Below are 16,078 nucleotides of genomic sequence, written 5' to 3'. Positions count from 1 at the left end.
ATTTCAAGGTAATTATTATGGATATTTTTATAAATCTACTCGCGCGCCATTTTTTTGTACCTTGAAATGGTAGTTTTCTATTTGTGTAGGTTATCTACTTTAATCCGCGAACTATAATTTGACAAACAAAATCGCAAATTTTTATATAGTTGTCTATAGAAGGTACAGTCACGAGCGATAATTTGGGACCCACTTAAGATCGAATATCTGTCATTTTGTATGACAATTCAAAGGATTTTTTCACGAAATGGGTCCCAAATTAACGCCCGTGACCGTACTGGCTAGTGTATAGAAAAGTTTCATTAAAGACTGTGCTGAGAGCTTTAAAAAAACAAACGTCGTAATTAAGATTCGATCTTCAAAATAAAGACAAATAAAAAAAGTGGGTAAATATATTGATCGAGCATACACCGTTGTCCCGTTTAATCGAGGCTTTTGCGAATACATCAGCGTTAAGGCAGCTCTGCTAATGGGAGGAGACATGCGCTCCGCTGAACTACACTAATTAAGTCCTATTAGGTTTGTTGTGTTGCTTGTTTAACATCAGGCGGGAGGCGGAGGTCGCGGGCATCAATTGTGCCTTTCACAGAGCTTAATGTCAAAATGTAACCAAGTAGTTAGTAGTACTTTGTCAATAGGTAGTTACTACATCCGAGTATCTCACACTGAGACTACCGAATAACGGCTAACCGCTACCGGTTAGCCGAAAGACTATTTCTAATCTCGACATTGGCGAAATCATCGATAGTTTCGAGGGAGCTATACATTCAGGAATTGAATTGAATTAATAACAATTACTAATTTATACGAAAACTCTTTCTGTTTTTCAAGAGGCTATTAATTAGATAGTTACTTAAAAACTATACTTAATGATGCTACCCCACTTCCAGGAGACTTAAAAATTCGAAGTTCATCTGTGATAAAAAGTTCATACTAGATCGTAGGGCAATAAAAGTCAAAGACTAATTTCAGATCTCAGCTTTTATATTGACAACACCTGACGTTTTTTGTACTAAACTTTGCCCTTTTTTCAGTTAACTTTTTGTAGGGACTAATTAAATTCAAGTCGTTAGCAGTTAGCATCTAGCCAGACATTATGAAAGGGTGAAGGAATTTTAAAAGCTCTCTAATTTTCATACAAAATAGACCTGCAGAAATCGGAATAGGCTGATTCTGATAAATCACGTCTAGTAAAACTGGGTCGTTCTATGCACTCATGACTGTTCTAGTTGCGTGGGAATACTTATTGTTAGAGTTTTACTACTGTTTTTAAATTGGGCATTAGTTTCACTCATTTATCATGTTAATAACTCAGTATTCGCCAGTCCGGGGCACGTTTTATACCCTTACCACTTCCACAAATTTCCCGATGTTTTATGGAAACAGTTACAATTTTCATAATTTGCGAATTATTTTTTGCTAAGCACCATCAATGTGAAATGTCTGTGCGACAAGGCCATTCTCATATGAAAAACCTTCGAAATAAATAGACGATCAGTGGGGATCTCACCAGCTCTTTCGGCCTTCATCCTACACCGTATGACAGAAAGAAGTGGTGAAAACGATTGTGATTCCAAAGGAGTTAAACAATAAGGCCACGGATCTTAGGTCAATCTACACTACGTTGTTGGCTTCCTACCATTTTATAATACGCATCGCCGACGCCCCTCCAACATAGTTGAACTCCTTCGGCGCCAGCGTACCCCGCCCACTAGCAGTTAAGTCAGGCATCTTTGTAAGACGATTTCGCCTAATAACTGAAGCTCAAGAAAGGATTATGTTATTAATTTTTGGCGAAATGAAAACATGTTTTTCTATTTGTTTACCAGCCTTGTCCTTCAAGTTGCCCTCTAAATAGCTGAGTCAGGGTTACGGAATGCGCAGTAAGACTGTCCCTTGTTACGATCGTTGGGCCTGCCGTTTTTAAAGGTACCGCTGATAATACATTAACCTATACTGTGGCCATGATTACGTGGGTTATACAGCCAACTAATATTTTAGTCTAGTAACTGTTTTTGTGTCTGTTTTGTGTGACTTTTTGTAATTTCACTCTTCTGTGGCCCAGCTGAAGACCAGTGCTAACCAGCACTGGTCTTCAGCGATATGCTGAACCGGGACCTTTTTATAACGGCCACACTTCTTATGTTTTTTTTCTAACCAGTGTATATAATGTGTCAATGCTGTTATAAATAAATTATTTTCTTTCTTTATTTCTTTCTTCTTTCTAATATTCTGATTTACTTACTTTACGAGTATGTAAGAGAGAGGGAAGGGCAAATTACTAATTAAGGTGTTTAAATCAGCACAGTATGTTTATTGATAGCTTGCCTTCACTTGCGTAAATCATTCATTACATTTAGCAATCAAATTTAAAATCCGGATATTTACTAAATTCCCATGAGATTTCCCAAAAATTACATAGTGGTCTTAATTTAAGTTGTACGACAAACACGTTTACAATGTTTCACATCTCTAGACTCAGTGATTAACATTTTGGGCTTTTGCGTAGATTCCGTAGAAATATCGGGATAAATAGTAGCACACTTATGTGTTATTCTAGATTTCTAGCTATCTATACAGCACATCACACACAGTAAAGGAGTGACAAAGACACATGCGCACGCACGCGCACACAAAATGACGAGTTTATAATAAACTAGTAGGAAGTAGGATTCATCATCCAAGCTAACACAAATTTATTTGAATTTGAGTTTTAAATTTGAACAAACATAGAAAAAACATACTTAACTAGCCCTAATTAAAGTTATTTAGGTACGAAACAATTAAGCATAACAGAGCCTAACAATAAAAGAATTCGACTTCCCAGATTTGACCCACGCTTCTATTATTTTTATGCTTTTTTTCTTTAAATATAAATATATGCAAAAATTAAATCCTTCATCTAAGGTCAAGTCAATAAGCCGTCAACAGTTACGATCTAAAGAATTTTACAGAACAAATTTAATATGTGATTCTGTTTCTTTAGTTTTTTGTTAGGTACCTACCTACAATCCGTTTTCTATGTTACTAAACAAACACAGCTAGGCAGTATCAATATTCACAATTTCATAATGTACTAACACGGCAAGTTAATTATTATAAACTTGTCATATTGCAAACTCTGCGTACAAACGCAAAGTGAATTGGCACCATTTGCAAGCGTCACCGTGTTTGCATCGCTGCACTATTACGGCATAATCAAACATTATTGAGCCGTGTCACGCCTGATGGAGGCCGGCACTGGAATTATTGCCCATTATTTAATAACAAAAGGCTTGTCCCTAACACTTGACCGTTGACTATGTGTATACCTGTGGTGTATACGGAAGGACGTGAAGCGACCTCAAAACGAATAAAAGAGGAATAAAACGCAACACGGGCTACAAGCGACACGTGTACAAGTATTTTGGATGGAAAATAATTATTTGACATCCTCCTGGCTGTCGGTGGCTGATTGGCGCAAATTTTTTACTGCGCGCCTTGGTTTGTAAAAAGGGCCTCTGTCAGCCACACACAACAAAAATTTGGAGGATATAATATTGGTACGGTTTTGCTCGATTTTTGCAAAATAAATGTAAATTGTGATATAGACATAACAAAAAATAACAGACTCTGTTCGCCTTAAAAAAAACTAGGTATCTCTCGAATTGGTGGTGCGCACTATTTGTCGCTTTACGGATTTTGGCGAGCTTCATAAAGATGTCGGCTTCATTGAGATTATGATATTCATTAATTGTTAGACTTAATGCTGCACAGAAGAACAAACAAACCACGGCCTTGTGGTAACAGTCGCTCACTACACAGTACACAAACAAGAAATGTATCTAACCAAGTGAACCCTGCTGCCCGTAGACTACCAAAATTAAGGGATTTTGCATTAGGACAGGAGAGGTGTAAAACGAAGTACTCGTAGGGTGACGGCACCAATCATGAACATGTTAAGCACAGTAGTACTCAGTAGTGGAACACGGATTCCATTAGGTACTTATAATAGCTCACTACGAGTATTCATAAACTAGTTATGATCAGCTTAACTGAATATTAGTGTTATTAGTTTAAAAAAGGTACGTAAATAAAATCATTATCAGCCGTTACCATTACCACATTACCAGCGTTGCTGTACATTACGTGTGTTTTAGTTTTTATTGTTAGTTTTAGTGTTTTAGATTTATTAAAAGAAAGAAAGAAATACATTTGATCACAACACAGCAATAGACAACACTACACAAGACACAACAATATTATTAAGTGCGACAGCATATATAGGTAGTAAGATATGTGTCATTGCGGTTGTAAATCGGACACTAGCTCAGCATAATGCTGAGACGTTAAAAACGCCCCAGCGCTGATTTTCAGCCAGCACCGTCGGTGACCCTCTGATTACTGTATGCTGGTGTTACTGATGGAACCAAATAAATCTTTCTTGTTTCTTTTCTTATTATCCATGTTTTTGGCTTTGCCGTAGGTAGGAAATAAGTAAAGTTGAGTTCATGGAAATAAAAATTAATTATTGGTTCTTATTCATGACTAGTGGCTTTACCGTAGGTACCTGTCGTCAAAAATAAAATTTCTATGAAAGCTTTAGATCTGTAAGACGTTTCTTGGTATAAGATTCAATTAAAAAATTTCTGAGTTTGACATTAATTGGTATAACGAAATTTTGTCCTACACATTTCTACCTAATTAACAATTCCTTGTTGATAGGCAAGGATAAAGATTAGGAAATAAAATGCAGCGCCCACTCTGTATACAAATACAATTCCCTTGACTTCTAAATCGAGAGTCGGAAATAAACAGTTTGAAATAATACATCCCGTATGTACACAAATTGTAAGTTAATCGAGAGTTAATTTCGACTTCACGATATACAATAACGTTAAGTGAACATTTCCTTTCCTTTAGGCAACCCAAAGAGAGAGTGAGAGAGAGGAAGGAGAACATCAATTATATAAGTAGAAGGTGTTTTTGCATTATTCCCAAATATTTCAGATACTTAATGGTTGGGTTAGTTTCACTGAACGACTTTTTAATTATATCGAAAATACAAACTGAGACATGAATGCACAGAAAAACCAGAAAAAGAGACCAGCGCTGGGAATCGAACCCAGGTCCTCAGCAATCCGTGCTGTACCCCTACACCACCACTGGACAGGAATTTAGACACGAATTTTTCCTATGCATACATATCTCAGGTTGCTTATTTCTACTACGCTACTTATGCAGCAGCACGTAAAAGTAACAAATTTGGAGTTGAAATAAAAAATACAAAAAGACTCCAAATAACCAATCATGACTTTTTAATTGTTTTAATTGTATCGGCAAATGTTTAAATAAAAAATGTACCTTACGACTACGTCAGAAACGTGGCTATATTTGGAATCAAAAATTACATTGGAAAAACAAAGGTTCATGGTATTCAGTAAAACTAAATGCTGAAATATTCCGAAATAATTTAAATACTTATACCACCTACTACCTACCTAAGTAACATTAATCGAGTAATGAAAAAAAGAAATAAGCGTGTTATGGTACGGTTTCGGCTGCAACACCCCTGGTAGTTTTTTACCAATTTCAAAATGGTATTATTAAATAGAGAGCGGTTAATGTAGGTACTCAGAATGTAGGATCTCACAAACATGCCCTCATATACACAATTTGCCACAAGAGGGCACGAAGTATCAGGTTTTACATTGGTGTCGTTTTTTCTGGTTTGACGATAGGTGGACATTAACCGCACTCGTGATTTCATAAATAAGTCCCCTGATGGCCAGATATTGTTGAAGAGTTTGCTGTAATACTGGTCTTGCTAAGTCCTAAGTACTAAAGTCCGTATCAAACTAAGTCGATTTTAATGACGTTCAATCTCTGGTCTTACTATTTTCCATCAGTCTTTCCCAAAGTGGACGATAATGCCCCCTTGTGGGCGCTGAAGGCCTAGAGGGGGGCGGTAAGGGACCCAGAAAAAATCATCACCTTTGTGCCTCCATTAGGCGAGACTAATATGTTATTGAGAGTTTTAAGGTAAAAAAAAACCGGCCAAGAGCGTGTCGGACACGCCCGAAACAGGGTTCCGTAGCTATTACGAAAAAATGAAGTATTAATATTTTCTAAGGATTTCGTATTTTGTACAGAATATTCCAAGTTTAGGTATATTTTATACCTTAGGCTGGTATTTACTCTTAAACTACTAATAATTACTTAACCGTTATATCCTTGTAAGTTTGATTTCTTTTTTTGATTTTTTTATTGTACCATTTTGTCGATTTTCATTTTTGGGGTTCATAGTTTACATAATATTCGTGCAAAATTGCACTTTAGCTTTCTAAGCAAATTCGAAAAATCGTTTTAGCAACCCCCTAATGGTTTGAGACCTATCCAACGATACCCCACGAGGACAGACAGACAGTCATGGGGAAACTATAAGGGTTCCGTTTTTGCCATTTTTTCTACATAGTTTATTATAGGCGTACAAAATACTATTTTCTAGCGTTGAAATAAGTTTCTCTTCTAAAAGCAATTATATACATGACCGGCCAAGAGCGTGTCGGACACGCCTAAGAAGGGTTCCGTAGCCATTACGAAAAACAAAACATATTATGGCTATAACACAATTAAAACAATGTTCTATTACCAAAAAAGAGCGTATCTTCACGGCAACGCCTTGAAAAGCGCAGTTTGCGGCAATAAAAAAACTATAATCATGTTGAAACCAATTGAAATATTTTTAAACCTCCAAGCGACACGTAAGATTAAGCACGCATAGATAACACAATTAAAACAGTTACTACAGTCTTAAAATCTATTACCAGAAAAAGAGCGTATCTTCACGGCACTTACGCCCTTGTGTTGAAAAGCGCAGTTTTGCGGCAATAACTCAAAAACGGTATATCCGATCATGTTGAAACCAATTTTCGTTGAAAGTATTTATGTATTTTTGTAATTTAACTATAAAATTAAAGCGGAATGATTGAAACCTCTTTAGAGAAACGTGCATGTTGCATACTAAATACTGGCCACTTACATTTTATTAGGTTAAAAAAATCCACTCGTCCACTCGTTGACCACGCGACGTTCACTCGTTGACCACGCGAGGTCCACTTGTAGTTAACGCGGCGTCCACCCGTGGACCACCTGTCGACAACGAGTGGACGCCGAAAGTCGAGGCGGTGCTGGTCGGGCGCCGGGTGGCTCTAATGAGACGATAATCAATAGGAGGTTTTTTTTAAGTGGCCAGTATTTAAGTTTTACCATTCTGATTTTTTTCCAATTTTTCCACCAAACAATTTGATTTAGGGGGTGGCGGTATTAATGAAAATTTGCACTTAAAAGTTAAATATTTTGCAAACAGACCACTGAATCTAAAAATCGTCGTGGAAACCCCGTAATGGTTTTAAAAGACCTAAGATGCCCCACACTACGATTATAGGGTTAGTCGAGAAAAAAAAACAACCCCACTCTACGTCTATGGGAGGTACCCTAAAAAATGTTTAGTACTAACGGTCCCTGAGCTTAGACAGACAGACAGACGGACAGACATGGCGAAACTATAAGGGTTCCTAGTTGACTACGGAACCCTGAAAAGAAAAATTACTATTTCGATCATTGGATGAATCTAAACACTGCGCTTAGGAATAAATATAATAATAAAGAAATGTTGCTATTCACAAAAAATAGAGATGTCTTATATTGATACAGTCACTATATTATAGATTTTTTTGTATGATTCAATAACCGACGCAGTTTGCCAAGGCTTTAGACTTGAGTCTAGTAAATGAACGTGCTTACAATGCTTACTTGTTCTACGGATCCATACTGTCTGCGGGAGAACACGCCGCGCCTGGAAATCAGCTCGCTGGCCGATGAGCTGCGAACAAAACAAAGTTAATTAAGTATGAATAAGGAGTAACTTATTATTAAAAATGTTTGTTTTTAATAAAAGATTTTTTTGCTTACTGTACGAGCAAATTACATTTTCGTACCTACCAAATACCAAACATTTTGTAAAAAAAGTAATTTTTAATGTCATTTGATTTTTAACGTGATCATGTAGTTTGAATTTCAAAGCTTATTACACCGAAAAGTGAAAAAAAGAACTTAAACTGATTGAACCACAATAAGCACCAGAACGACAGTACCATTATAATATGAAATTAATAATAGAAATAGTTAATTTACTACTTTTTAACCATTCACGTCTACTTCTTATTTTCATTAACCTATTAATTAAGAAGATCATCCGAGCAAAATTCCCTGTCTTAACGGTTGAGATTTTAGGATTTTACGTTCCTGATCGATCTCAAGGGAACATCAATTTTGACAATCAAACACAATCAATTTTATTTTCAATTTTGTATCTGTGGGCTACCTGAATGTGTTCTTTGAGTACACTCCACACAAATGTCAAAGTGCATCTTTCATTTTCCTACAAAAATGTCTATAGTTTGAGAGATCTAACTTCCAACATTTGACACATATCAACGCCCATAGAAGGCAACGCGCGCGTTCAATTGAAACTATACTTAAAAAAAACCCGCAACAATATTAGCACTTGTCAAATATTTAAAACCAATATTTCGCTTTTCTTAAACATAACTTATTATTATTATTTTTTTAAATCATGGTTATTGAATATTTTACGATGTTATCACGTAAACCGTTACCTATTATGTCTTTTTTTTAAAGCAGTGTTGTGACTGAGTCTGTCGTTTCGATTTATATAACATTTCCGTAAGTTGGTAAAAATCGATTATATTGTTATATAATTACTATAAAGACACATTTAACACCAAAGCAAGATGACAAAAAAATGAAATACGATGTGAAAAAAGGTTGCAATATTATATATAGAACAATACAAAATACGGCATGTTTTTTTGGACTTTGTGCTAATTATTTGACTTGTTGAATATATATATATATAGAGGCTAAATTTAATATACAAAAATCGGATGTAAGATCTATTCGACCAATTAGTTAATAATCGCTAGATGCGATAAAAGATACGTCTTAGTGTCATCACTACAAACTTCAACAGACAAATTATGTCAAATGTTGGAAGTTTGATCTCACAAACTACAAATCCTGCGTACCAAAGGTACTTTTTTGGAATATTTTTTTGAAACTTTCAAATTATATTGCTTAGAACTTAAGATGTCCAGGAAAAATAGAGGAAAAAATCTCCGGCTTTTTCTACCAGTTTTTCACTATGTACTTTACAAAGGCCGTCAGTGTCTAATTATAATTATTTCTTATGTCCTTTCCAAAGGAAGGATGTAGGCACGAGGATACATGATATTACTTTCGTTCGTTTAAATCCATTCACGCCAGCTAGTCATGAAATTAGGTATGTAGGTAGCTGGACGTCTGGAATAAAACATAGTCTAATTTTATTCCGATATTCTCACGGGATAGTGATAAAATCTTGCAATTTCAACCACTGGGTTTAGAGTCATCGAATTTTGTACAGTTGTTCTTAACATAACCTCAATGAAGACTACGATATATAAATTTTTGGATTTCCCAATGGAATTTTGTAAAATACCGGAATTATAATTGTAACTACCAGATCGAATAGTTTACGTGTGCGAAGCCGCGGGTAAACTCTACGTAGTACTGTGATATCAAAATGCTATTATAACTATTAACAATAAAATTAATCTTTAAAAATCATGATTTTTTTCTAATTAATGATTGAAATAATTTCGAAATTACACCTGTCCTGGTTTTATTATGCGCAATGCGAGAAAATCTTTAATGTTTTGCTGGTGGGAATCTTCAAAGTAATTTTAAAGTAGCTACTCCGAGGCTGCTTATACCCCACTTAATCTAAGAAGTAAAACATGCTTACGAAGGAGTTTTATAAAACGTTGTTTTGTGGCTACGTTACGTTTAATACGTTGCCATGTTAATCGTTTGTTTACCTGGTCTGCTCACCAGCAAGCCTAGTTTTTGTCTCGGCTCTCTTATGATGTACAGTCAAGTGCAAAAATAAGTATCTATTTAAAAATATGTTACTACGCCCTTATTGCATCGGAATAAGAGTCTGTGGTACAATATTTTTGAAACTTTGAATATTTTTACACTTGACAATACATATTTTTGGTGTCCTGAACAAAGATTGACTTTATTACTCACACCTGATTGCTATTTGGAATAAACCAATTCAGAGTGGGTTCACAGATAAAAAAAACCCACACTATTTCCCAAAACCTTAACCTTTAATTATAGAGACATGCAATTCTGCTACAGGTATTTTTCATTCAACGTAAATTAAGACTACGGTATAATTTTTGGGAGTGAAACAGTTTGTAACTGTATGGTATGTAGGTAGGTAAAAGCACAAATTTGTAGGTACAAGCAGAAAGCTAGAAGAACAAATTTTTGGGAATACGGTATTTGACTATTTTGTATATATTTTATAAATTAAAAATTCACAAGGCCTGTTATAGAATAGAGAAACAATTTTTAAGCTACCTTTACAAATAAAAACGTTATAATGGTTTGAAATTCAAGATTAGACAGAAAAAGACATACTGGCATGTGACGTCACACGCCAGCACCGCCATACTTGCTGCATAGAGAAAAGCGTTTGAGAAAGAAACAGGTATACAGATTTTTCAAAAAATCACTATAAATCCAATTTTTAACCGATTTAAATTTTCTCTTCGCTAAACACTATCTGTATATCTATGTTTTCAAAATAATATTAAGATATGGCAAATTAAGGAGTTTTCTAATACCGTATTATCTATATATTATTACAATTAAATGGATATCTACTAATTTTTGGTTTCATCGTATGCGTTTTATCGTATGCTAAAGTATGTATGACACAGATATACTCCGGACTTTATCGACTACCTATGTACTATCTATAACTTTAGACAACGTAACTATAATAGTATTAATCCGTTGTGTAATCTAATATTTAAAATTCTCGGGTCAAAAATGTTTGTGACCAAACTCCTTCGAAACGGCTTGACCGATGTTTATGATTTTTTTATGTGTATTTGGTAGGTCTGAGAACAGGACGTAAACTATTTATCATACTTCTTCGCGGACCAAGTAGCGGGCAACAACTAGTATTTATTTAAAAATCCATTTCGGTTTCGAGGAAAAAGGATAAATAACAATCAAAAACAATTCCGATAACAATTTGCCTTTCATATTGAGATATTGAGTTAGTCTGGACTTCACTCAATTAAAAGCCATTCCACATAGTTAAATACGACATAATATTAACTGTGCAGTTTGCAGCAGGAAACTAGCTTCAAACTAACTGCGACACGCCAAGTTCTGCAACTGATAAAGCATAAAAGTATTTTATGACGGGAATATGCCTGTGTAGTATCCTCGTGCCTACATCCTTCCTTTGGAAAGTACATAAGAAATAATTATAATTGGACACTGACGGCCTTTGTAAAGTACCTACATAGTGAAAAACTAGTACGAAAAGCCGGAGATTTTTTCCTCTATTTTTCCTGGATATCTTAAGTACTAAGCAATATAATTTGAAAGTTTCAAAAATATATTCAAAAAAAGCACCTTTGGTAGGCAGGAGGGTATAGTGAAATTGATTAAAATTATGTATAGCACAGGAGAGAAACCGACTGACTTTAAACTCACTAAAACGTTACCCAAAAAACGCAATACCCTTAAATGTGAAGAGTACAGGACATTGAGCTTAATTTCGCAAGAATTAAATGGTCTGGAATAAATTGGACTGGAGTAAAATTATGAGAGTGTTAAAGGATATAGGACACAGAGATATAGGACTAGATTACAGAGGTAGAAAAATTATACATGAGTTATACAAACATCAGGAGACTATAATTGAAATAGGTACAGAAAGAGGAAAAGCAAAAATCAGACAAAGAGCTAGACAGGGTTGTCCACTCTCACTATTAATATTTAACGTATTTATAGACGCAGCTATAAAAGGAATTTAGGAAGTAACAGAAGTAGGAGTGAAATTTGATGATATTTGGGGATGAAATAGCAGCTGTTGCAGAATCACACCAAGATTTGCAGATATTACTTAGTAGTATAATGAACAACACATTTAAGGACTTCTCTTTGAAAATAAATGTAGACAAGACCAAAATACTTACAGCCTCTAAAATAGGAACCACGCTGCAGCAAACAATATTCATAGACCATATTCCGCTAGAAAATGTTAAGAGCTTAAAATATTTAGGCAAGGACATTACAAAAGATTCAAGATGCGCACCAGATCTAAAAGCAAAATTAAGTATGGCCTTGGTATGGCAAAACAAGCATTTAAAAAAACACTTACTCACATCAAATATTTTAAAGAATAGGTACTAAGAAAAAAATCATCAAATCATTTATCTGGAGTATAGCCTTATATGGGTGTGAGACCTGGACCATGACACAAAAGGATAAGCAAAGTTTAGAAGCATTCGAGGTGTGGTGCTGGCGAAGGATGGAGATAATTAGTTGGACAGAAAAGTCACCAAGAAGGTGGTTTTGGAAAGAGTGAAAGAGAAGAGAACATTAATTAAAATAATAGAGAATCTGAGAGGAAAATGATTGGTCATCTTGTACGATATGATGAGTTCATAAAATTTGTCATTTAATGTCATCTTACTCCTAGAAGGAAAAATGGAAGGGAAGCGAAAGTGGGAGGCCAAAAATTGATTATACAAAGCAAATAAAGGAGAAGGTAGCCGACATGTCGTATAAGGAGGTCAAGGAGGCAGCTTTGAGGAAAAATAAGAAGTAGAGCCATTTATCGGCTACACCGACAAGAGTGTTACTCTTAAATAAGAAGAAGAAGAGATTTTATTTTGCGTACATTTTTAGGCCACTTCGCGGCAGACTATATTACATAAATACACAAAAAAGTTAAACACGTTTTAGACGTACCTACCTAAAATGACTGTTTATACTGCACTGGCACGTGTTGAATAGAAGTTCAACGGCCGTTTAAGTTTAAGTGGTAGCTTAGTTAGGTTTTGCCGTGAAAAAATCTCTTTTACGAAAATCGCGAAAATATTTTAAAAGTTACCGTTTATTGTGTACCGTGTTGCAACTTTGCTTGTTTTAAGCCGTATTAATATTTTTATTCTTTCTTTAGGTAAAAAAGCTAATTACATAACGACCGGTGGCGCTGTGCTAATACAAAGGACTCAAAAGCATCAGTGGCCCAGTTGGCCGATTTAAATTTTTTGAAAGCAGATAATCGAAAGTAGGTACCATTTGAATCTGGAATCCGCTGTGTGAAATTGTGGACTAGATGACAACATGAATTAAAAGTGTAATTTTCTACTAGGTACTCTACTCGTATTATAGCAACTCTAATCATTGTAAAACGCATTTGTTTTCCGCTCATTCGAGTTAGGTAACTTTCTCGCTTTGGACCCGGTTGCAATCTCCTGAGTACCGAGCAAGGAAGCAGCAAGTTTTACTAACTCCTTTTTTTCAATTAAAACCAGAACAGCTTAGTGCTTAGTTTGTAATTAATCCACAGTTTTCCTCACAACAGTCAACTTTGTCGATACTCGTAAAATAAAACGAGTAGGTTAGAATGAAATAGTGAGTGTAATGGATATGGATTATCTTTCTTATGTACTTACACAATTATGCGTTCTACATTCTCCCATACTCATTCAATCCACGCCATCAAATGACCTTGGTGAGAGTCGGTACCAGTTGCCAGAAAAGTTTCAGTATAAATCTTTAGAAGTTTAAATCTCTACGTTAAGCAACATCAGCATTGTTAAACGGCACACGCAGGCTTAACGTGGATTGATATTATCTTAATTTCAGGAGACTGATTTTTGAAATCACATCACTCAAACGCAACTGTATAATAATTGAGTGAAACAATTTCCAAATTGAGCAAAGTATTTGATGATTTAAATACGAATAGAGTAGTACAAAATCACAGCCCTAATTAATCGTGAAACTTACTTACTTGAAACACTAAAATCGATTACTTAGTGGTTTATTAAGCATTAAAGAAATTTGTACCATTTTGAAATGGTATTTTTTCGTGATGTTATTTCAGAAATCGGTCCTCACTCTCTCTTATAGGATTATTTTAACGCACCCACTATTTATTTATTTGACAATAGTCACATTAATATTGCCGAGTCGCGATACACAATCGTTCAGTTCTGTTTTACTTATGTATACCGAAAGATACAGATCTTTAGGATAACGAGTTCCAAGCACCCACTAAACCACCTTCTACAAGAGAAAAAGCTCGTAATAACTTAGTCCCTCTCCCTTTAAGGCGAGGCACGGTAAGGGATGGTTATAACTCTCCGTGAAGCGGGAACCCTCGGACTGAACACGTTGCCAGCGTCGTGCCTGGCCCTATAAAACAAAGTGAAAAATTCTAACTTCGTATCTTGCCGTCCCGCTGACGCTTATATTATTTAATACAAGAGTGAGAAGGACTGTACGATACGAACTTCGGTTTACGAATTTCGTAGTAGCCCCCCTGTTTGCCGATGTCGTCCCCCGCCCAAATGATACTTATTACGACACGTCGACTTTTACCTCACTTGAAATGATGTCATCATCGTCTTCGCTTATTACATTCCATTCGTGTTTACTACGATTTCCCGGCTCGGTTTTTATTCATATTTCGACGGAGTCAGCCAAAGCGGTGTATTATCAATTTGATATGATGTTGTGCTGTATTTTGTACTAAGTTATTTTATAATGCGATGCAAGAACTAGTGAAACAGCTTTTAGTCAGTTGTTTAGCAAACATAATGTAGAACAAGTAAACAGGCATAGCCATCGAATTCAATCTGGATTAATTGATTAAAAAAAACCTACGACGGTTATAAAAGATTCTTAATTTGAAAAAGATAAAACTGATGATATGATTAAAAAAAAACTAAGTGTAGCTTCCTGAGTTCTTTCAATCTTTATGAACCTATTTGTTTCTCATACATACAGATAGAGACGTCACAATATATTTTGTATTTTTGCCTGAAACACAGGTAATCCTAGTTCAAGCACTTGTTTTTTTTTAATTCTCTTACTTGTTTTAGTTCTTAAGTTAAAAATTATGTAAAGTGAGTTTTTTTTACTTAAATTATTATTATTTATTTATAACCCTATTAATAAATTAAAAACCAACATCAACGTAAAATAAATTCCAGTGATCAATACGAGATACGATAAGATCTCTTGACTGTTTTATGTTTCTTTGATCGCGCCGTGTCGTGGTCAAATCATTTTCCTTATCCCCACTCTGTGATTATTCCTATAAATATTTATTGTAATAAAATAGCTTCGATATTAGTTCAACATCACGAAAATATACTATTTTTATTGGGTCATACTTTGATGCGAAATGATGCAGTGTTGATAAGAAACATTCTGCATATTTTATGAGTTGCAACTACCAGGTAAATACTACTGCACCGAGCTCGAACACGCAACGTTTAAATGTAAACCAACAACATTCTAGCTTTTTTAGTTGAATTGGTCCAGATTTTTTTTATTTTTTGATTTCATACATATTTAGGTCTTTACTTAGTGGTGGAGCATGCTCTCGATAAGGACGAATGCTTTATTACATTACAATCTAGCCTATCTAGGCTAATAAGCAATTTATCTTTAACTTAAACTATCTAATCAGAATTTAATCTAAGAAAATGTCCATTGGCAGTTCTTAGTTCCTTAAGGGGAAGACACTATGTTCATGTGTTCTTTTGTGAAATAAGGACGAAGGGCGAAAAAAGAGGAGGCCTTTGCCCAGCAGTGGGATGTGGGACACCTTAACAGGCTAAAAAAAATCAGGTCAAATCTTTCCCCTTAATAATATCAGTTTAGACAAAATGTATGCTCTATAATAATTTATGCTCAGCTAACGTGTTTTGCTGAAAATGAAAACGGCACAAAATAAGGTGTGGTGCTAAATAATAAATCAACGTCGTGGGTACAGTAGCGCACACAAGTCACCATTGTTGACGTGCGCACTTGCTCAGAAATAAGAACGATAATAGAGCTCATTATCGCCGTGGACTGTACGCTCTACTGTTACAGTTCATTGCCTCTGTTCATAGTATGCTCCATATATAACAGCGACCCG

The 16,078-nt window shown here is 35.2% G+C and overlaps 1 protein-coding gene across 9 annotated transcripts in view; it reads right to left on the bottom strand.

Moving 5' to 3' along the window:
* Window positions 1-16,078, bottom strand: part of LOC141445385 (GTPase-activating Rap/Ran-GAP domain-like protein 3) — a 324,516-nt gene that overhangs the window by 57,022 nt on the left and 251,416 nt on the right. For 6 of the 9 annotated variants that reach the window (XR_012453318.1, XM_074111230.1, XM_074111249.1 and 3 more), the window contains one exon: window positions 7,786-7,864. Coding sequence is in view for 8 of the 9 variants with exons in the window: in XM_074111230.1 (XP_073967331.1) it covers window positions 7,786-7,864 (79 nt within the window). In the remaining variant the exon portion in view is untranslated. The remainder of the gene's footprint in view (window positions 1-7,785; window positions 7,865-16,078) is intronic. The other 3 variants (XM_074111258.1, XM_074111265.1, XM_074111269.1) reach the window with 1 other exon arrangement.

The sequence above is a fragment of the Choristoneura fumiferana genome, chromosome Z (genome assembly GCF_025370935.1).
Source record: "Choristoneura fumiferana chromosome Z, NRCan_CFum_1, whole genome shotgun sequence".
In the NCBI taxonomy this organism is placed as follows: domain Eukaryota; kingdom Metazoa; phylum Arthropoda; class Insecta; order Lepidoptera; family Tortricidae; genus Choristoneura; species Choristoneura fumiferana.
Note: the sequence above shows the minus strand (reverse complement) of the source record. Positions and strands in the feature narration are given on the sequence as shown.